Source organism: Uranotaenia lowii, chromosome 3 (assembly GCF_029784155.1).
Source record: "Uranotaenia lowii strain MFRU-FL chromosome 3, ASM2978415v1, whole genome shotgun sequence".
NCBI classification, from domain to species: Eukaryota; Metazoa; Arthropoda; class Insecta; order Diptera; family Culicidae; genus Uranotaenia; species Uranotaenia lowii.
In genome coordinates this window covers 243050433-243074798 of record NC_073693.1, presented here as the reverse complement: position 1 = coordinate 243074798, position 24366 = coordinate 243050433, and the positions used below count along the sequence as shown (strand labels likewise).

Genomic DNA, 24366 nt, shown 5'->3' with positions numbered 1-24366 from the left:
TAGGCTAATCCCGAGACTTTCAGACTGGGTAAATCGGAAGTATGGAGAGGTCAACTTCTACCTGACGCAGTTCCTTTCGGGTCATGGGTGCTTTAAGCAATACCTTCATCGGTTTGAGCTTATCAGCTCGCCTTATTGCCCGAAATGCGTAGAGACGGAGGAATCGGCAGAACATGCTATCTTTGTCTGCCACAGGTTCAATTCAAGGCGTCAACAACTTCAAAATTTGAACGCTGAAAACATAGTGAGTGAAATGTGTCGCGACGAACAGTCGTGGCGTGCTATAGTCGACGAAATCTCGCAAATCATGCGCGATCTGATAAGAATCAGGAAAGATGATGAACGGAAAGAGTGAGATAGTCAACCAAATTTGACAAGCTAATGGAAGGTCTTGGGCCTCGTTTGACACTTCAATTCAAAAGCAACGCAATCTTAGGGCGCGGTATAACCCTAATCTGGACTCATACGTGTGGTGGGACTTAAAAGGTCTCACGTACTCAGCTACGATCTTTCCTGCAGCAAAAGGAAGCGGAGATACCATTCGGGGTGGTCGTGTCGGGATTCTAGCTTGGTAGTTTCTCAATCGGCCATGCCTTGGTGGTTAGAAATCCTGCGAAAGTGGTTGCTGTGACGGGCGCGAGTTACTTTGAAAGCGTTACCTAACCGGCACACGTTTCGAGGTCCCCGGGATAGTGGTCTTCCGGGTTTCGGTTTCGGGGTCTTCCGTACCAGTCTGAAGTTGGCGATAGAGGAAAAGGAGAAGGAGGAAAAAGGATAAAGCAGAACGATGATCGAGGAGAAATTGAGGAAAAATTGAGAAAGAGGAAAAGGGTGAGATGTATAAGTGCATGAACACAGCCTACCCCTTGATGTAGTATCATAGGGTGAAACCAAGGGGCACATCTGGCACACGAAGCCCAAGGTGGTTTTAGTGGGACGAACCCACTCACGGCAGCAAACACCCGGCTGTTATGGTTTGAAGTCAAATTTCCATCTTGTACAAAAAAAGAGCTATACTGTTATTTGTGCCAGAAGTACTTTTTCCAGTATCTAGGACATGGCTGGGAGAACGCTTATTGACCTGTAATCTTCAGGCAGCAGATAACTTATTTTCGGAATAGGAGCTATGATAGCTCTCTTCCGTATAGTTGGAAACGTATCACAAGCTATTATACTATTAAAATGGTCGCACAATACAGGTCCATAGAATAAAGCGGAATGATTGTTGATACAACACATAGGGAATCAGTATCAAACAAACTTTGTCAGCAAAACATAAGGGGCTTCAGAATATCTTAAGTATTTACCAAAGAAAATTTGAAAACATGAAACTGGTGCCACAAAAGTTTTCTTACCCCATAGAATGAAACGGGCGAGCAAGTACCAACACAAAAACCTACAAATACAAACACTGTCTGTGACTGTCCCAGCTTGCTCTATTATCGCGTACCGCGGCTCTCACCGTCGTCGTCTCCGTCGTCCATTACGTGTGAGCAGCATTTCATTCATCGATTCGTAGTGGTACCGCTCGGTCCAGTAAAAGGTGGTCGGTTGTAGCCTGGCAGGCCCCCTTTTTTGCCAACATTTTCACGCTCGGTGTGCATTTGTTTAGGCCCTGCGTTCTACACGGTGTTTCGTCGTTTCGTGCATGTTTTCCGCGCTGCAATTAATCGGTCAATGTTTTTCGCAAAAGTAACACTCGTTGTAGCTAGCTAGGAAGTGTGTGCATCCTCGGTCGTCGTGAGCTCTCATCCGAGAAGGCTTAGCCACCCAGCCAAGTTCCGTGTGTTGTGAATTTCACTCACCCTGTCGCCGTAATCAGTCTTGCTTGATTATTGATCGGTAACTATAGCTTATTAGAGTCGAAAAGTGCCGTGCCTCCTTGGATGTTTTAATCGCAGCTGCAGTGCACATAAGCTCTGGATGGATTTTGATATCGATAATCAACCAGCCGTATTACCATTTGTGTTTGATCGCCTTTCTGGCCATTCGGTGGGGTTTAGCGATTAACGCCGTGACCCATAAGAGAGATATTTCCTATCGTGGACGAGAGTTTGTGTGTGTATCGAAATTGTGACCTGTTCCGGTTTTTTTTTGACTGGCTTTATTCATTCGATTCCAAAGCCAGTTTGTCGCCAGACAACATCCGAGTGAAAGTATGAATCTGTGAACTCTTCTAGTTTCAGCTGGCAAAAGTTATTAGTTTTTGGAATTCGTTTAGTTTTTTTTGTGTTCATCGAAATTTCTGTTCGACTCGTGTTAGCAGTCAGCAACTAGAATCTAGAACATTCTTCTTTTGGTAAGTGCCATTTTTACATTACGTTTACATTAGTCAATAGTCAACTAAATTTCATAAATCAATTCATCATCATGATCCAATATGTCCGAAGATGGAAAAGACGCATTAAAACCCTATCTGTTCATGTTACGATAAGGGGCTATCAAGGAAAAACAACTCGACTGGCGCGAGAAGAAGCCTAAGCTCTAGGTATATGATGATAACATTTGCAATTATCTGCCTGCCACGATAGCTCGTAAAACAACTACTAGCAGCATCAGCACAGTCAGGCCAGGCTGTTGAAATTTGCAAATTTACACACACCATCACTAGGCAGGCGTACGCATGGTCCGGGTACAACGAGAAAGAAAACAACCCGGTTGCCATATCAACCATGCTGCCAAAATTGAATTGTCTTGGATACTCGTGCTAGGGAGTGGATTTTATAGTAGCAAATTTTGCATTTTTTTGGCATTTTAGCTCATTGGATGAGAACATGTGATGTCATTTACGTGTTCTGAGGTTATTATAAACAGATTTAAAAGTTGAAACATTCCGCTATTCGTCGCATTTTTCGAGTAAGTGCAGTTAGTGGAATGATGAATAATATATTTTCGCAATAAATGTCCTATGTACGACTTCTTCGCAGGTCTAACATACGTAGACAATTTGAAAAGGAAGAACGGAGCATTTGTTATCATTCAAACCTATCTCAGCAGTTATGAGTCGTCCTTGAACTCGCAATTTATTCACAAATAGGCATAGACTTCACTGGTGGGACTTGAGAGCGAGTGCCGTACTCACTTCAAGCTTCAAATTTGTTCAACTGAGATTTCCTCAATTGCCTACGAATTGGTAATAAAGATTTAATTGATTAAACTCTATAATTTTTTGACAACACGTAAAATTATGATACCCTTATTTACTGTTGAATGAAAAGAGTTATAGGGAATGAAAACAAACCATTTCCGAACAAAAGGTCTGTCAACACTGTCCTCATCCCATGTCTGTGCCCCTACCTAACAAGGAAAGGTGATTGCACATTTTTCATTTTCTCTAAAATTCTCATTCATCTTCTTGGTGGGTTCGGCGGTCGGTCAGTCGCCGACATTCTCAAGGCTGTCGCACAGGCACTGCTTCGAATGATCATCGGGGTTGATTTTTATTGTCATGTGGGCTGATGAAAACCGGTCCGGCGTTTTCTATAAAACGGCGGCGTGGTGTGCTGATTAATACACAAAAAAAAACCAGGACCAGGATCGTACACGTACGCACCCATCCTATCCTCTCTACTAAACGGTTTGTAGAAATTCCGGTTTGAATGATCCGAGCTTGTTGTCCATTTTGCACTGAAGCGATGATGGTGCTGCTTGAGCGATCGGAGTTCAATAGCCTAAATTCGTCAGTATGAAGCATGGGTGTTTTGAGACGTAAATGGAAAAAGATTAGCTACAATCTATTCAAGGTGAAAGTGCACGATTCAGGCTCTAAGAAAAAAGTTTTATCATCCTTGATAGATGAATAATGTTTCAATTCAACTGAATTTTTGCTTTTATTATTTAGTTTTCGGTTCATTTCTGGCTTATTAAGGATCATTTAATTAACATTCCCGAACAGATATCGGAGTTTTATAAAATATTTATAGAGGATTTTAGGATTCGGTACAAAACTTCATAGAGTTTTTTTTTATTCTTCAAACCTTCATTTTCGACTTTGTAAAGAAAGCTCTGTAAAGAAAATTTTAAGTAACCTTTAAAATGGAACAACAACATATGAATTTTTTTTTGTATGAGCTCTTTAAAAATTGCCTGACAAAAAATCATTTTTGAACCCAGTGAACCCAAACCCAATGTAATCGAAAGGCATTCATGAGATTGTATCGAATAAATCGATATATCAATCCTAAAAAATGAGGATTTTGTTACAATTTACATCAGTGGTTTTCAATTTTTTTTTCACTCACCGCTCGCTTTTATCAAATTACTCCAAATTCACAATTGCATTGATATCACTTTAAGTTCTGTTTAAAAGTCGAGAAGCAGCTTCTGAAACATCCATCGCCTCAAAAATATCAGTATGCCTTAAAAAGCGCTCCTAAATTTCCTTTATTTCGCTCCTAAATCAAGTTCAATACAATCAATTTTGAAATATGTATAGTTAACATAAAAAAATTTAAAATAAAAAAAGGAACTATAATTAATTATTTGAGAAAACCTAAAACATATTAAACTCACAGTATATACGTTTATAATATCTTCTGTTTCAATAAAAATATTAATGAAATAAATCATTTTATCGCTTGATATCCCAAGTGTTAAATAGTCTTTATCCAATTTTCGAAAATAAACTTAACTTTTTATCCTGTATTTAAATCTCATTGAATGTTTAGCAGAAATGTTCAGGACTTCACTTTGTCAAAAACCTTTCAGATTAGATTAGATTAGATTAGATTTAGATTAGATTCCAATTAATTTTTAAAGATTATAAAAACAAACAACATTCTCGTCACAAAGTATAATTTCTAAATTATAGAAAATCCCATAAATTTATAATTTTTATATTGGCTTCGTATTTGAAAGACTTTTTTTTCTCAATTTTTGACCCCATTGAAAACAGGTGAACAAACCAAAACTATTGAAGAGCTTAACTTTTAACATATTAGCATCCAGAGCAATAAATTGATAATTTTGATAGCGCTTGCCAGAGTATTGCATCAAATCTATCGACAAACTCGTTAAAAACCTATACTTTATATGAGACGTACATCTTTCAACGTTATGATGACTAGCATCATCTTACAGATGCTAAAAAAACCAGCATACAGAAAGAGTAGATACTACGTCTGCCGTGATCGAGATTCGATGTCAAGACCTCTGTCTTAGAAGCCTTGACCGCTATCTTCTAAGCCTAAAAAGTCGCCAGCTTAGGTTTTAAAAGAAGATTTTAAGAGATACTCTTCTGGAACTAAGGAATTTGTTATTTGAAGCAAGCAGTTTGATAAAGTATTATAGCTCAAAAATCAAATACCTTAAAGCTAGAAAAGCATCTTCTAAAACCCCCTTTGAAACCCTTTGGAATTCTAGAAAACTCCTTAAAATGCAGTTATCTACTCAAATAACTCGTAGACGCATTATTATTCACTTTTACACAGTAAGTTTTTAGAAATAATCTTGTTTTTGTTAAAAAACACAAGTGGTACTATTCTTATTTCGCACCTTTTTTTCATATTTTTGGTCCTCAACGCCAATTGCTACGTCCAAAAAAATTTAACTTATGCTTGATGTATCAAATTGTAGAAAAAATTTTGGTGATTCACAATCATTCATATTTAATAAGCAAAACACATAGTGGTACTATTCTTATTTCGCTCACTGTATTAATTTAAAGTTTTCATAAAAAATTGCTATCCTCAAATAAAAAAAAAACTTAAAACATGGTAATTAAGTAATAAAGCTAATGCGTAATTTGCTCTGAGACCAAATAACAATTAATTTTTTTTAAATAAATTACTATTATCGATATCTCACCATAAATCTTCAATCGTAGTATACAGCCCCCGTTCGTTTTTGGCAACATTCGATTTTGGCAACATTCGATTTTGGCAACATTCGATTTTGGCACATGTGCCAAAATCGAACGGTTTTAAGAAACAACATTACCTTTTAGTTTTCGTTATAACATCATCAATTTAATTTAGTCAAACACCATAAATACGTTTTTATGTTCTGAAATGGTGATAAAATGCAACAATAAAAACTAAAGTTTTTTTTTTAATTTTATTATGTAAGTACTCGAAAACGGAAAAAAAAGAATAATTCAAAAAATTGAAAAACAAATTCAATCAAAAGACTGAAAATGACAAATAACAACTAAAAAATGATAAAGAATGACAAAAACAGCAAATATGACAAATGAAAACAAACATTATAAACAAAACAAGAAAAGTGCGAAATGCATCAAAAACATGATGAAAAAAATATAAAATGACTCGAAATGGTCGAGAATAGGCTAAAAATAACGTTTTTAATAATAAAAATAGTTATTTTGTAAAAATATCTGAAAAAAAAGTTCAGAAAAAACCGTTCGATTTTGGCAACATTCGATTTTGGCAACACAAAATGTACAGGCATGTTGCCAATATCGAACGGGGTCTGTACAACAAATGTTTTTGTCGCATTTTAGTTTAGGGGAACAGAAGGTTCCCTCTCAGTATTTTTTTTTGTTTTCAAGCTATTTCCAAAGTCGAGGAAAATCATGAGCTCAGAATCAACATTAAAATATTATTATTAACTTGGGTTTCAGAATAAAAAGCTTCATAAATAGAAAAAAATAGTATAAAAATAGAAGTTTAGAAACATTCAAAATAAAAAGCTTTGTTAAAAATTGATATAAAATTAGAATTTTTAAAATCAGAACTTTTAAACTTATTTCCCGGATTCATTCCCTTTTTTTGCTGAATCAGACAAAAAACTCTAGTTGAGCTCTTAAAACTTGTATTTTTACGTTCAAAACACGAAACTTTTTAAGCAAGTTTTATCAAAATAATCAAGAACGGTTTTCTGGAATGAAAAAAAAATGGTTTGAAATCTGCTGATTTATTTGGATTAAAAAAAAATTTTGTGTTTTTTTTTCATGACTTTTGTTGAGTTATTCCGGGGTTTGGACCAAATTTACCCGGATACTGCTCTTATTTTGGATTAATAATTTTGAAATCTAATGCTCGGATTTTTCCAGATTTTGACAATCTTAGTCTAAACTCATTAAAAAATCTTAAGCACCAATATCAATATTATGTTCACTTGCGTTGACAAAGAATTAATGATTGCAAAAAAAAAGAAATGGTTCGAAAAATGAATAACATAATAAAAATCTAAAAATCATAGTTTAAATTTTGGATCACATCTACAATTCATAAAATGGATTATCGTAAAAAACAGGAATCGAATAGCAGAAATCATATATAAAATATCAAGAAGTAAAGGTTTTGAAATTATTTTCCCGATTTCTTCCAGATTCTTCAGCAAAAATAAAGAGGGGATTGTGTGTTTAGAATTTTTATATTTGTTTTTTTTTTCAAGTGCAATTGAAAAAAGAATAATATTAACTTTCAAAAATGAACCTTTTATTCCATATTTTTTATTATAAATTATACAAAAAATTAGACAACGTGTTTATAAAGATAAAAATTGTTTTTTTACTTTTTTCATACTTCATTCGTTGCAAATTCGTTCCTATTTCATACGTTCAGTTTAACTGAAATAAAGCTACATACTTCAGAATCTTAATTGGATAATCTTTTTTTAGATTTTTTTTTTTTCGATTATAGTCGTTTTACCATCTTTATGGCATTCGCGACTTTTATCAATGTTGCAGTTGGCGGATCGATATTGAAAAACTTATCCGTTACAACTGTGTTCGATGTTTACTCTTGGGCTCGAACTCGCGGACATCGGCTCAGGAGACAACAGATTTGCCAACTGAGCTATATCACAAGCCCCTTATTTTAGAATAAAACTTATATTTAGAAATTGAAAAAGCGAAACAGGAATTGATAATAATGGTTCGATATTTTGGAATCGCGATACAAATACTTCATAAAATAACCAATTTTCAGAGTTTTACAACCAGTTTTAAATTCATAACAGTCCTTTACAAACAATTTTCCCACATGTTTGATTTTTCTAACGTATAGTTTCAAAATGAGAATCAATAAAATTTTGTTTAAGCCTAGTACTCATGTGAAGAAGCTCAGGAAAAATATTGTAGATAACTTGAAAAGTTATGTTTACATCGTCAGCTCCAGAAATTCATAATTTATAAATTTTATGATTGTAAAATAAAATTCTTTAAAGTGGCAATTTTTAAACTACTAGAAATCTATGCAAATTAAAAAAAAAGTCATAAAAATCCATACTTAGACTTATTTGGGGACGCTGATTTCAAATATGCAATTTGATTTCTTTTTTCTATCAGCTCTTATTTTCGGCATATCTTTTGATTAAAAATAAAAGAAATCATTTCAAAAAGTTTGTGCATTTTGTGAGCAAAACTGGAAAACATTTAAAAAATAAAGGTTTTATTCAATTATCAACTTTCTCAAAGACCGCAAGTAATTTTGACGAAAAAGAGTTATAGAAGTTTTTTTTTAATTTGTTTATTTTTCCTTAATTCGGTAAAACGTAAAAATTTTGATGGAATTTAAAAGTAATTTATTTAAGATGAAATTCAATTCAAGATATGTTTTAAGATATAATTCAAAGATTTTTTTCAAGGCCTTGTTTCTTCAAAACTAGACTATCTAAGCATCATCTGAATCCTTGATTGAATGCTAGATAGTTAACAGATTTAAAATCAGTTTTTGTTTTTCATGTTGGTTCATTGGTTTATGAGTTATCAGTGATTGATTTAACAAAATCTAGAGATAATAGGCAAAATCTGATAAGTGATTCAGGACGTGAAAATCTTCCAAAATCAGTTATTTAAACGTAGGCAGCAAAAATGCTGTTCTCTTGTGTTATCTTCATATCAACATTTTCTCGCAGTGAATATTTTAGATTCTCAGATTCTTTTATAAAAGCATGTATAAATTGTATGAAAGATAAAAATAAGAAATTTGATGAAACTTTCTACTATTCTTATCTATTTCCATGTTTTTCAAAATAAGTGTGATTTTGTTCAATACAATTCAAGGGAGTATTTACGTTCTTTTTTATTGATTGATTTTTGGAAATTCGGAAAAACAACATCAATGTAAAATAGATGAAGCACTGTACGTACTAAACCCCCATTTTGGCTCCGTCAAACTTAAAGGTCTGAGTCGTTTTGAATAAAGAAATTACAAAAAAAGGACCACCTTGACTGAAAATTAATGAACCACCCTGCCTTATCCATCACCATTAGAATGGTTAACGTGTGGTTTGGAGCGAGTTGTGATTCATTTTTGAAGCCAATTTTTCAACATAAATCCATCGGAGTTTAAAAAAGTCTTTGGCAGTGAATGTGCCGTCGATTTTGTTTCGAAATAACTCCAGATCTTGATTTTCATGCATTTTTAAGTCGTTGTGCAGAAAATATATGTTTTTCCCATTCCCTTCAATCTACCCTCTTGGCGATAATCGAATCTTTAAAAGTTTGAGGGCACTCCTAAATTAAGTCCAATGTGGAGGAAATTTTGCCCAAGTCATCGACGAAGAAATGTAGATGGTCGGTTTTTGAAATTCGACATCCCCATTTTGGCTGCCACCCTAATCTATGTACATAGTAAGCATCTGATCAGATACAGTGCAATAACAGTATACCAATGTATCAATATATCAATGCTTGTACATTTCAGCTCAATTTAGACACAAATGATTCAAAAACATTTCTTATATATTAAAAAACGAACTGCCCGTATGTGTTAAAAATCTGGATTTGTTTATTGCTTTTCCTATCAGTGTTTGAATTTATTTATTTTATTTATTGGTCACTGTCTACGGCAATTTAATGTCATACAGACTGATTACTTAATCTTATCTTAAAACTATCTTTACTTACATTGAAATCAAAATATACATACACTTGGTTGAACAATTTACAAGATATGTCAAACGGGTTATAAAATTCGTTCCTACCATAGTTGTTCAATCTCAGAGGCTCAAAACCCCGTAAGGAACGAGAAGGTACATGAAACGGTATCATTTCCAAGAGGCTAGCACTATCAATATTACCGGATATGACGTCGAATATAAACAGACGACGAAGTAGTGTAATACGTGAACCAATCGGTTCGATGTTTAAAATTCCACATCGAGCATGGTAATGTGGTAGACGTTGAGGTTCGTTCCATGGTAGGTTAGGCAGTGCGTATCTCAGGAATCGCTTTTGAACTGACTCGAGTAGCTTCAATCCTCCGATCGTGTTTGGTGCCCAGACTTGAATATTGTATTCCAATCCACAGCGAACAAGCGAGCAATATAAAGCTTTGAGAGTTGTAGTGTCACTGAATCCTTTGGTATTCCTGACCAAAAATCCTAGGACTGTTTTTGCTTTTGCCACCGTTACAGCTAAATGTTCCTTGAATGATAGCGACTTATCTACAATAACACCGAGATCTCGAATAGACTCAACTTTTTCAATAGCCACGTTATCAGCTGTGTATTGATGCGAAATTGCAACCCTACTTCTGGTGAACGTAATAATCTTACATTTTTTAAGATTCACTTCCATCATATTCACTTTGCACCAAAGCATAAGCTTATCGAGGTCCTGCTGTAGTGACAGGCAGTCTGTGTAGTGAGCTATTGAGCGGTACATTTTGAGATCGTCTGCATAGAAAACTAATTCGGAATCGATAAGTTCACAAAGGTCGTTCATGAAGAGGTTGAACAAAAGTGGACCCAGATGGCTGCCTTGAGGAACACCGGATGGAACCATCATATTTCGAGATTTGATGTGACCTTGTCTGACGAAAGCAGTTCTGCCTTGAAGATATGATTCAAGCCATTTCACCAGCCAAGTTGGGAATCCCATTTTGTCCAATTTATCAATCAGGTGCTTGTGAGGTAGTCGATCGAAAGCCTTTGAGAAGTCCACGTAGATTGCATCCACTTGTGTCTTATTTGCCAAAGAACTGCTAACGAAGGGGACATAAACCATCAGGTTTGACAATGTTGATCTCTTTTTTCTAAAACCGTGCTGACATTCATCAATGATATGGGATGAAACTGTGCTCATTGCGTTAAAGATCAACAGTTCGAAAACCTTTGCCAAGCAATTCAATATAGAAATTCCACGGTAATTCTCTACAAGGTGAATATTCCCAGATTTATGGATAGGTGTTATTGCAGCAGTTTTCCAGGCTTTTGGGAAGGTTGATGATTCCAATGATTTATTAAAAATTATGCTTACTGGGAGTGCCAAAGAGTTACAGCATCGTTTAATAAATAGCGGGGGGAGACCATCTGGTCCAGCTCCCTTTCGCTCGTTTATTTCTTTAAGAGCCTTTGTCACGTCCAGCGATGGAAAAAAATCGCTTCTAGCGATAATTGAATACATACAAACCTCGTCTACGATGCATTGACATCGTTGCCTGTCGACGACACTCACATACTCCTCTCACAATTGCAAACAGACCTCTGTGAGAAACGAGTTACGAGTATCTCAAAAGAGCACCATCTAAATACTATCCGTGTTGGTTCAGACTTTACGCTCTCCTTCTTACCATATTTCTCTTGTAGTGTGCGCTGACCACAAGATGTGGATCTCAAAGTGCACAACTGGGTATAAAGAATTTATCGGAAAATGTACATCTGACGAACAGAAGCGATCCTATCATAATCATTTCGTCAAAGATAATGATTTTCTTACTAATAAGCAGAGATGCCTAGAGCGACATTCAGCACTACGAAAACGACTGTCAAAATGATCAGATTTTAACTTGCGACACATCAATAGAAAGATCTTGCCCTGTACATGATGGGAATTTATGGGAAAAGTGGTTCGGAGCCATCTGGTCCTGGCCACGACCAATCTGGCCGGTTCCGGAATCCGAAAAATCAAAATGATCAGATTTTAACTTGCGACACATGAATAGAAAGCTCTTGACCTGTACATGATGGGAATTGATAGGAAAAGTGGTTCAGGGCCATCTGGTCCTAGCCGCGGCCAATCTGGCGCGTTTCGGAATCCAAAAAGTCTTAATGATAAGATTTTATCATGAGACACATGAATAGAAAGCTCTTGAGTTTTGAATGGTTAATATATATATGGTAATATATGGTATACCTGCCTGCGAAGTCTGATGAAACTACAGCTTAGCGTTTTTTATAAATATTTCAATGTATGTTTCAATGCATTTTATCAACTTCCCACAAATTTTAACTAAAATCAATCAAAATTGAGGCAGAATGCCTGCCAGACCACGTGTTTTTCGCTCAAATTTAGAATGCTGTTACCCTTTGAGAAAAGTTTCTGGTTCCCAAATTACAATAAGAATGCATAATAATATTGAATAAATAAAATAAAATAAAAAATAATTATATTGAATTTCGTCCTTTTCCAAGTTTAAAAGGTGCACCAATAATTGATTCGAAAAATTCAAGAAATTGAATTTCGTTGCCTACATGAAGGCGTTTTACATAAAAGGATATAAAAAAGTGTGTTTTAAAAAGCGAAATTTTCGATTAGGTTTGCAATAGTAAATGATTTTTTTATTAAAACACAATGAACATGTAATAAAACATTTGATGTTTCAAATTTAACTTTCCATATAATCATTGTTCCATTTCTATTTATGTGTCGCAAGTGAAAATCTGATTTTGATTTTTCGGATTCCGGAACTGGCCAGATTGGCCGTGGCCAGGACTAGATGGCCCCGAACCACTTTTCCTATCAATTCCCATCATGTATAGATCAAGAGCTTTCTATTCATGTGTAAAATCTGATCATCTTGATTTTTCGGATTCCGGAACTGGACAAATTGGCCGTGGCCAGAACCAGATGGCCCCGAACTACTTTTTCTATCAATTCACATCATGTACAGGTCAAGAGCTTTCAATTGATATGTCGCAAGTTAAAATGTGATGATTTTAATTTTTCGGATTCCGGAACCGGCCAGATTGGTCGTCGCCAGGACCAGATGGCCCTGAACCACTTTTCCTATCAATTCCCATCATGTACAGATCAAGAGCTTTCTATTGATGTGTCGCACCATGACATTTTTTAAATTTTTCCATGACAGTCACGGAATCAAAAATTCAAAAATATCATTCCGACAGTCAGAGAACCAACAGAATCTTCGACTGTCACAAGTCAAAAATGTTATCGACACTCATTCTCCGTGCAGCATTTCAGCTTGCGATTTGAGCACACATCGAGCAAAGAAAGTTACTCACTTGTCAGAGCTATGTTGTCTAACAATGTATTCGTTATCTCCGAGTGACAACCGTACCAACATTTTGTTATGGATTGAGAGGAACCAAGTTTGTTCGCTACTTGTACAGATCGCTAAGTGTACAGTTCAGGATAAAACCTTTATCACATCATATTCATTTCATTTCCATCGCTGGTCACGTCGCTTGGGCTAACTCTCATTTCGGGAATGCTGATATTAAACGATTTTACTGCAGTCAAATGTTGAGTGCTAACGTTATTTTTGTGATCAACGAAAGTGGTTTTAAGAAACTCTGTGCACAATTGAACTGCCTCAGTCATGTCAGTTGATTGACGATTTCCATACGACAGATTCAGAGGAAGACCAGAATTACCTTGTTTGTTTCTTACATAGCTCCAAAAAGATGAAGGATCATTTTTGAATTTACGTTGGATATCGGCTAGGTAACGATGGTAACTGGTATCTTTTAGTTTTAAGTACTCTAACTCTGTTGCTCTCACATGTTGCTTTGACACGTCCGTGGGGTTGCGTCTATATAGTTTTTTAGCTTTTCTCAAACGATTTTTAAATTTGGATAACTCCCGATTCCACCATTCAAATTTTTTGGAGGTATGACAACGGCGCACGGGTACGTTTTTGCTCAAAATATCATTTATATAAGAGTAAAAAGCTTCAGTCGTTGAGTCTACGTCAAGCATACTGGTGGCTAAAATGGTTGGCCAATTTACTTGCTGAATGATAGTATCGAGCTCGTCAAAGTTGCAGTTTCTAAAATCATATCTTGTATCGCTGCCCTCGTCTACATTTTCGAACATGTTCGAGCAAAATGAAACTATGAACGAAGGGTGATGAGCATCCTCACGCATAAGTGGCTGCGGGGATTCAAATAACTGGAAACTGGTAGAGTCGCTAGAGAATGCTAGATCCAACAGACGTCCGTTGGAGTTTTTAATATTGTTTATTTGATGCAGTCCAAAATCCGTTAAAGCGTTTATGACGACGTATTCCTTTGATTGTAGTAAATCAGGAACATCAAAGTTCAGCTCGGTTTCAGGAAGGAAACTATTTAATTCTTCGTCGAATATCCAAGAGACGTATGGCAAATTGTAATCGCCTATCACTAACAATGAATCATTTGGCGAAAGCTGCTCGGATAGTTGTTCGATACAAAGAGTGTGAGATTTGTAGCTGGAAGCACTCGAATCCGGACTCAAGTAAACTGCACAAATAATCAATGAAAATGAGCCGAGTTTGATGCGTACACACGTTTGCTCGAGATGTAAACTGTGACAAAGAGGTACTTCACTACACGAGAGGGACGGTCTTACGGCAATGAGGACCCCTCCCCCTCTTCCAAGAATGCTAGTCTGAGAAGAGCGATCCGTTCTATAAATTTGGAAATTTGCAGAAAACTCGGCGCTTTTGATGCCAGCATGCAACCAGGTTTCAGAAAAAACAATTACATCGTACTCACATTCAGCCAGGGCGACGAACAAGTCTCTAGTTTTTGTGCGCAAGCCTCGAACATTTTGATAATAAATCGTCAATTCTTGCTTGCGATTTGTGCTCACGGACGATTTGCGCTGCTTACTAGGGAGCGTCGAGAGAGCGACGTCGGTTTGGGACGATAAGCAAACAATATCGGAATGTTTTGCTTCACTCGCGTCGATGTTGATAAGAGCGTCGTCGAGGGCCGACGTCCTATTTACAAGTTGTGTTCTGGATAAGTTCGGTGCGAAGGATTGTGCAAATCCGGATTGCTCCACAGGAAAAGGTGAGCTATATTGTTGCTATGCGTTTTGAGGTAAAGCAACGGCTTTCGTTTTTTCGTAGGGAGATATGACGATACCAGCTGGCCAAAAACCTTTTGCGGTAAGTGCAGATGAGAAGTTTTTATGTATGGAAATTTTGAACGAGATGAAACTTGTTCTTTTCCCCAACTTTGTCATCGTGCTGCAGGTTACGGCGGACTCGGGAATATTTTTGGAAACGATGAACTTGACCACGTCGTTGCATGATGTAGTCGGTGTAAAGTTTCGAGCACAAAATGTAAGTAGATCATCCATTTTTTGTGTGCTGTTCGCTGGAGCAGCAAGCCGGGTGCTTAGTTTTTGATCATTAGATCGTGGATGTTTATTTCTCGCTACAGAGTTTTTACTTGCCACAGGTTGCCAGGATGAAAAGGGCACTGACGATGGGTAACTCGGTGGAAAGAACTGAGTCGGAGGCTGCATAAACCAACCATTTGGCGAGAAACTGGTCGGTGGAACGCTGTATGGTGGCCACATCGGCGGATAGTAAATGGTAGGATAGGCATTCATTGAGTTTGCATTTTGTGCTGAATGTATCATATTTCCATTCACAGGCGCGTGATTTTGAGCAGCATCAAGTTGATTGGAAGGAGCATCTCTAGTCAGATCGACAAAGTTAGCCGAAACAGGAGCAGTTATTACATGGTTCTGTTGCGGGTCAGGCTCGCGGGTGAGTTGACTATCGAATGAGGGATTAATCAGATCACTTTCTAAGCAACGGTCTTTGTTTGCAGAATTAGGCTTCTCGGGCAGAGGCAGTGTACTTGAAGCAGGCCTGAACGAAGAAGAAGCGGCGGCAGGTAACGGATCAATATTGTCGGAACCCAAATCCATATGTGTGACGCATATTTCTTCATTTCTAGTGCGCTTATTCTGCGAGACGTTCACTGAGTTGGCTTTACGTTTGCGAGAGGTAGGACAACCTTCATCATCTAGATTGTTGACTCGAAGCAGTCGATCCATGGATGCATCTAGGGACTCACGAACCCTCTCGTGAATGTCAGAAAAAGGATCTTCAGGGCGCGACGGTAGTGAAGAGCGTGCTGACATCAACTCAACATTGATAGCATTTGTGGAGGCGTTGACTGCGGCGAGCTCAGTAATCATTTTGGAGTTGGTGTCGAGTTTCATTGCAAGGACATCGAAGTAGGTATCAAGTCTCTTGGCTAACTCAAGTATAGTTTGCCTATTAACTTCTACCTTTTCCAGGAATTCATCTGAATGTTGCAACCTACAATCAGAACACAGCCATAATATTCCGTCGTTTTCCTGGTGAGCCTTGAGTTGAGGTCCCGAGACACGAGCGCATGAGATGTGAAATGTTTTCCTACATTTCCCGTTGCATTTTATGACCCGTGCATTTTTCTCAGGATCGGAACAATTTATGAATTCGCAAACAGACATTGTTGTCTATGTTAACGAGTGATTTGAGGTTATATGATAAGCACCGCAAAATAAAAACAAATAACAGAGTGGCTCTGAGAGCTGCACCGGTTTTTTTATTTCACGAGAAAATTAGCCTAACAATTGATAACCAGTAAACCTTGAGTTAATCGTAACATGCCAAGATATCGTCCGCCTAATGATAGTATTCGAATTGATTTTAAAGGTAAATTTCACCAATAAAAACTTTATTTATTACAGCAAAGATATAACAAGTTACCACAGGTAAGCAGTGTTGCCGGAATATGTGAATTGTTAAAAGCAAATTACAAAGATACATATGTGAAAAAATAATATTGAGAACAAGTCCAGTCATTCGAAAATGAAGAATTCGATTGAATTTTTAAAACACCACGAAGATTTTCATAAATTGTATAACCAAGCAACGTGTAATGGAATATTATCTGTATGTATTCTATAATCCTACATAACTTCATAAATGTTGAATTCTACATAACACTTCATAACCTGTTCTTTCAAACAGTAATCGAACTTGGAATCTTTGATTATTCAAATATGTAAGTAATTACATCTCATGTAATCATTAGAACCTACTGCCGAAAAGCACACATGCGCTGTGTAATGTTTACATTTTGCTTTGTATGTATAACAACAACTGGTGCGATTCCGATACTAGCCCAGACTCGAAGAGTTTTTCCTCCCGGATGGTCATATGTCAGTGTGTAGGTATGCGTTTTGTTCCATGGTTTTCTTCTGGGTCGCTCAAAAACAGAAACGCAGGAAATCAGGTCAACGTTAATGAACATTTTCACTCGATTGTGTAAATCAGTGGCCTGGCCATGCGTTTTTTTCGAATTTAATTGCGAAATTTTTCTGTTGCGAAACCCTATAAGGTGATGATTTTCGAATTCACGATTCGAAATCGTATATTGCAACCTAGAATAAAAGTTTTGGCGTTTTTTCCGATTGAATACTTAAAGAAAATTGACGACTGTATGAATCATTTGATATATGAGTCATGTTGAAATCCATTCTTCAGTGGTAACTTACATATGTAGGTTCATATGTTGGTTTATTAATCTCTTATTTGGAAAATTCACACTGTACTGAAATCTTAAATCTAACTCGAATTTCGAACATCGAATTAGAATTTCAATCTAAAAAACAAACATTCCGAATCTGAAAGTAAAGTCCTTTCTTTATAATATGCATCGAAACAAACTATAGTTTGAGTATCTTGACCAGCAACAGATTAGATTTGTTTTGCATAATATTAGTATCGATTCAGCGGCGCAGTTGTTGCAAATGAAGAAGGAAAAAAATCTACTAGCGTATGGGGTACTATACTGGTATCATAAGCTACAATTATCATCAGTGACTGGTAATTGGCACATGTTCACGTTGCCTGCTCGTAAAGTGCATTTAGTTTGTGCCCTACTATCGTTCACTGGCACCAAATAGGACACACCAGAAATCTTAAACTTTCAAATTTCGGAAAAAAATCGTGACATTTCAAGGATGCAATATCTTATACTAAATTTAAAATGTGCTTGTTTCTCAAACCTAAATTAATGAACATAGGTTAGACATTGATTAATCGCAATTGAAATACTGTTTTTACTACTTCCGAGCTCTCCGTGGCACACGTGTGTTTGCTTCAAATCGGGAAGATATGTATTTTACCGGTCATCAGCCACTTTCATTTTTAGGGGAGAAGTTGGCTTTATGCTTCCATTAAGTAGAATACTAATTAAAAAAAAAAATTTCATCAAATATGTGTACTAAAACTATATACACATGAGCAGGAATTTGTTTTCTATAAATTGGAGTAATTTTATGTTGAAATCTCCTCCATTTTTCGAGAAAAAGATTTTATTATAACAGTTATCTAAATTGCCAAACCGTGTGGGCTGAATACGCCTATTTTCTTTGGCAATATTTTCGTATACTTCCATTGAAAATGCTAGAAACTGATAACTTACATACGTCAAAGCTGCAGTTTTATAAAAATCTATGTCTATTCTAATTTTATGGAATAAAACAAAAGTTAGTGTTGCCATATTATGAATACCGTTCATCCATAAGAAAAATCATCAAATCTGTTTTGAGATCTTCAAGTCTTTTCTAAGATGTTTATTAGAGCTTAGATTCGAAGTTTTGAAGATAAAAATCATAAATTTATTCTATTTAACCTGTTTTTTTTTTGGATGGATGCATTTTACATTTAAGTTATTTTTTTTTAAGTTCATTTGAATAAGAAACAAAACCACTCAAGTTTTAGTTTTGGGCTTCTTTACTTTTAATTTTTAAAAGTCAAAATATTACATCAAAGAGTACCAAAATCTTGTATATTTTTTATATTTTTGAATTTGTAAATTCATAAAAAAAATCATGCCTTACGTTCAAAGCGTATCACCCTTAAAATATCTGAATATGTTGTCTTGTCGGTCATTTCCTCAAACGGCTGTAAGCGCCTTTAACCCGCTAGGCGCATTTAGGAACACTTTCCCCTACATTCAAGGGAGGCAATGAGGTTCTAATAAATCTCAATAGAGGGGTATCCATGTAGGTTTTCTACATTCCAACACATAGATATCCGTACATATCTAGTGAATTAGAGTTGGTGACACACGCTCGATGCATTTTATGGGACCAGCCAACCCATTAGATGAGTGGAGTTTTACGTCAGCTGTGTTTGATTGAATAAAATGACTGAAAATTTCCAATTATTCGATTTATTTTTCATTTCAAGCTACTGATATTGCAGTTTACAAGGAAGAATGACCTTAAGGGGGGAGTAGGGTCTAACGGGTAAAAAAAAACACCATTTTCACGAATTTTTTTTAGAGCTATCGTTCAAACAAATGTATTCAAATTTTTTGCATTATACAAAGCATTGTTAAAAGAACATTTAGTAGTTTTTCGTAGAAAAATATTGAAAAATGAGCCGGTGACGGAGCACTTTCGAGGATGCCTTTTAGAAAACAGGATTTGCGGTGGACACTGTATCTCAGCACAGAATCATCTGAAGTCAAAAAATCAGAGCAAAATATTTTTAATAGATGTTTTTCTGAACCCCAACGATTTTATTTAACTTAAAAAAAATTATGAAATTTTTGTGGCTGTTTGAAGTAAAAACTACGATTTTTCAAGAAAAAACCGCCATTTTTTATCTGTAAAATCTCCCCAAAGTTTAAAAAAAAGAAAATCGTTGGGGTTTGGTATTTTATATGTAGAAAATATGTTCCAAATTTGAAAAGAACCGGTGAAGTAGTTTTCAAGTGACGATGTCCACGGACTTTAAAAATGTGCATTCGAGAAATACGCGTTTGAAGTTTCTGCTCTCTCTTTCTTGCAGTATTAGATAAGAGGAGATAAAGGCCTATAATTTCTACAGTTTTGCTTCGATTGACTTGAAAATTTGACACAACATTCTTGAAATGTTTTACAATAAGAAAATAAAAAAATAAAAAAAATCGATTTTTTGAAAGTGTTAGACCCTACTCCCCCCTTAATGGATTAAATTCCTGTATAAAAAGAAAAACAAAATTACAGTTTAATGTTCATTTTTTTTAGTATTATGATATCGATATTCTTAGTTATTTTGATTTGATTTCCTTTTCCTTCCGAAACTATTGATCCGATGCACACATTCAAATCACTCTAATTATACTGGGGAACTGAGAATTTGAGAAACCAAATGTGTGCTATGAAAAGAATAATCATGACGAGGCAAGCAAAAGTTACTATCAGTAAAAAAAACCATGGAAAAAGAAAGTTAGAGGAAGTTGTATTATTTCGAAAAAAAAGTATGGTAAAAACGCTAGCTGAAAATTTTTGCCCCTATTTTCCTAGAAATAATTCGACTTCTTCAATACATAACTTTTTTGTCCCATGGTAAATTTTCTTGACCCTACAGTTTTCCTTTTCTTGTCTCGTTAAGATTTTTCGAACCGTTCATTGCTCATCCGCGTAGATCCGAAAACCAAATTGTCCATTCTGGCGAATTTCCAAATCTTTTACTGATTTTGTATTGATTTTATACTTATTAAAAATTCTTTGTTTCATAACTTTTTTCTGTCACGGTAGATTTTTTTGGTCCCATAGCAATTTATTCTCATCTCGTCAAGATCCTTCTAACCAAGAAAACCAAGTTCCTCAAGGATGAATTTTATTTATTTATTATTTATTATTAATTATTTATTATTTATTATTATCAACAGATTATTCTGGGGCATAACCGTGGTCAAAGCCACAAAATAAAAAGATCAAATTTGATAGAATTTTGTTTGTTCTAAGTGGCAAAAACACTCCCACATTTCCCCGAATCAGCGTGTACTCACCGCTTTGCAGAACGCGGGCTCGGACCTCCTCTCACTCAGCTGCTCCTCGGCCTTTGGCCGCCCTACGACTGGGGCCGATTGGGTGCACCTTAGTGCCGAAGCTGTCATTCGGCCGCCCTATGACCGGGGCCGATTGGTGGTACCTCGCCGCCGCTGCTGCTGTTCGGCCGCCCTACGACCGGGGCCGATTGATGGCACCTTGGCGCCGCTGCTGCTGCTCGGCCGCCCTACGACCGGGGCCGATTGGTGGCACCTTGGCGCCGCTGCTGCTGCTTCGGCCGCCCTAAGCCTGGGGCCGATTGGGTGGCTCCTCGGAACCTCTGCTTCCACTTATGAACCCTTTCTGCCGGAAGACCTCCACTTTTCTTCGCGGCAGAGTCCCGGTGCCTCCGAGTTATTGTTGTGCTGCTCGGCGATTCGGAGTGCCGATTGGCAGCACTGCGTGAACTGTGGCCCTACGCCTACGATGCCTCCTGGGGTCTACCAGAGGGCTGCTGATTTTCCGTCTATTCGGCTCGCGTGCCAGTTCCAAAAATTTCCGCGTTGGTTGATGATCGGAGATGAGGGGAGGAAAAAAGAGCCCTGAGGAAGCAACAAAACGCGTTAAATTTTGTGTTGAATTTGTATCACTTACGTAACTTGGCTTTGCGGCTCTTTCCTTTTTCTTTCCTTTTTCTTTTTCTTTCCTTTTTCTTTTATGACGCCTCCTCTGGCCGGTCCGTCTCGTCGGATTTCTTTTTTTTTTCTTCCGGCCAATTCTAGGTCACCGATGTTGGCCGTCATCCTTCCGGAAACGCGTCGGGAATACGCTCTGGAGCGAGTTTCTGCGCGGTTGGAAAAGATCCTATTAGCGCGAGATGGTCGGTGAATTGCAAGGTCAGGCTCACCTGCTTTTTCCTTCGGCAAAATTTTGCGGCACGCGGTCCTGAAGCCACCAACACATCCGACCACCACTTACTTTTTAACGAAATGGCCGATCTTTTCCGCGTGGCCCTTTTGACAACTCTTGTTGCACGCTCCGTTTGCTTTCCTCATTTTTGGGTGCTCTTGACATAAAAATTCACGCTTGGCGTAATTTAACCGAAGTTGGTTTAATCCTAACAACACGCTAATTTTACTCTACATAGGGATGGGTTTTAATGTGTTAATTTTGCCAATCGCTCGTATCGTATAATATTTTAGGACCAAAAACTTTATTGTAAACTTAAATGCAACAAGATCATATATTGATCCAAATGATATTTTAAAATTAAGAGACTAACTACAAATACAAATCTACACTGAACTTAGAACACTAAGAATTCTTCTTCGCAATACAGCCTTCGAAACGTCAAAATCAAAATGCTCTGAGAAGCGGTTAAAAGTCTTGATGACACCAATTATTGCAGAGTTGGCCCCGTAATTGTTTAGTCTAACAAGAACAAAGAACTGAAGATCCCGATTCCTCAAACCACGAGGTCAGACGCTAAGTGGAAAAACTTTCAAAAGTGCAGGAGAGTCGATTCTTGATGAAAGCAGATCAGCGACGAAAGACGCACGAGTGGCGGTCCTGCGGGCTTGCAGCGTGTCGATGTCGATCAGGCGGCATCGGCTTTCGTAGCTGGAAAGACGAAAAGGATCTTGCCAGTTTAAGTGTCGAAGGGCATACCTCAAAAAACGTCGTTGGATGGCTTCGATGCGATCAGAACCGTTTTGATAATATGGGCACCAAACCGCGCAAAAAAAAGGCAGTAGATGTCCTTAAAGTCCTTCGTCATGCGGAAAAGAAGGCCCAGGTTTCTGGAGGCCTTGTCAACGATTAAGTTGGTGTGATTCTTAAAATCCAGCCGCACATCAAGGATCACACCAAAATCTTTCACGTCCTAAGCTTTTTGAAGAGGTTCTGCAGGAAGTTCACATCTTCGGGGCCATTGATAGAGTAGTACAGTTTCAAGTCGTCGGCATACGCTTATTTTGGTCCATCGAGGAGTTGCAGCACGTCATTGAAGTAGGTTAGGAATACTAACGGCCCTAAATGACTTCAATGAGGCACGCCTGATGAAGCTGATTACTGCCTGGAAAAACAGTTACCCGTACGAACTGTCAATTTACGTCCATTAAGGTAACTGCGGAACCAGCCAATAAGAGATCCACAAAATCCTAAACGCGCGAGCTTTCCGATGGCAATATCATGGTTCACTTTGTCGAATGCGGCAGACAGATCGGTACAAATGGCATCAGTTTGGGATTTCTTTGCAAAACTTTCATGCACGGATTTTATTGAAAACAGCCTGTTGGTCTAAACCACAGAGAACAGACGTACAAGCTCGAACAAAAAATCTTCCAAAAAGTGTGTAAAATTTCAAATGCTGACATTCGAAAAATACGTTAGAAATTGACTTGAAATAGTGCCATCTATTGCGCCGTTCAAAAGTTACAAATCAAATTTTCAAGTGGCCAGTTTTCGAAAAGGCCCAGCCAAAAAACAAAAAAATTGTTTAAAACTATCGTTGGAAATTTTACACAAGTTTCGTGGGCTAGCTTGTATGTCTGTTCTCTGTGTCTAAACTTCAGATCAAATATCTCCGAAAAAAATCTGAATGAATATTTTGCTAACAGCTTTGGAAGGTTCAAATCATTAAACTTATTTGGTTTCTTCAAATTATAAACATTAACCAAGGTTTTTTCATACTGTTTTCGAAGTTTTTGTTGCATTTTTCTCGCAATTTACACGGTTCTTGGAACAAACACGGTATTTGAGCAAAAAGACAGAGAACCTGAGACGTGAAACATGCGAACATAGATGTGAGATATGAGACATAAGACTTCAAAAAAAAAGAAAGTTTAAGAACTAAAACTAAAGTCTTGAGGCATGAGACATGAGTTCTGAGATTTTAAATGGGAAACATAAGACTTACAATATGCGTCAGACATGAGACAACAAACGTGAGACATGACACATAAAAAGAGAGGAATTAGACCGGTTTAATGTTCACTTTTTACATCTCACTTCTCATCTCTCACGACTCACATACCACTTTTCACGTCTGATGTATCACGTTTTATGTTGCACTTCTCATTTCTCACGTTCAACATTTCACTTATCTCACGTTTCACTTCTCACGTTCCTCTTCTCACGTCTCACGTACCAATCATGTCCCGCTTCCCTCAACGCATGCGTTATTTCTCATGTCTTACGTCGTCTCACTTTGTCTCATTTTTCGCATCAATTCACGCGTGTCACTTTGTACGTTTTTCGTCTCACTTCTCACGTCTCACGTCCTAAGTATCACGTACCGTTTATTCACACATCTTACGTACCAATTCTCTAGTCTTACGACTCATGTCTTAAGTCCCATGTCTCATATCTCAGGTTTCAGGCTTCAGATCTTAGATCTCAGGTATCAACTCTCAGATCTTAGATCTCAGACCTGAAGTGCAAGGGCTCAGCTGTCAATTCTCAGATATTTCTCATGTTTCATTTCCTAAGTCTCAGGTCTCAGATTGCAGATGTCACACCATAAGTCAGATAAGTCAGATCCCAGGTTTCAGTTCTAAGGTTAAATGTCGAATTTTCTCAGGTTTTTGAAAATCAGAACGGTTTTTACACGGATTTCGGGAACAAACACGGGTTTTTTTTATATACGGTTCGTATTATGATATTTATGTAGTGAAATC

The 24366-nt window shown here is 37.1% G+C and overlaps 2 protein-coding genes across 3 annotated transcripts in view; both read left to right on the top strand.

Annotated features, from left to right (window-relative positions):
- The window catches only part of LOC129751375 (influenza virus NS1A-binding protein-like), a 117416-nt gene that overhangs the window by 13218 nt on the left and 79832 nt on the right, over positions 1-24366 (top strand). The window contains exon 1 of one of the 2 annotated variants that reach the window (XM_055746840.1): positions 1520-2299. The exons of the other annotated variant lie outside the window; for it this stretch is intronic. The gene's annotated coding sequence lies outside the window, so the exon portion shown is untranslated. Of the gene's footprint in view, positions 1-1519; positions 2300-24366 lie in introns of those variants that run through there. 2 annotated transcript variants of the gene reach the window in all.
- LOC129751376 (uncharacterized) lies at positions 14180-16586 on the top strand. Its single transcript, XM_055746843.1, has 6 exons — positions 14180-15200; positions 15319-15455; positions 15517-15632; positions 15697-15762; positions 15826-16108; positions 16172-16586. The coding sequence occupies exons 2-5, from the start codon at positions 15427-15429 to the stop codon at positions 15957-15959; spliced, it is 345 nt and encodes a 114-aa protein (XP_055602818.1). The 5' UTR covers positions 14180-15200; positions 15319-15426; the 3' UTR covers positions 15960-16108; positions 16172-16586.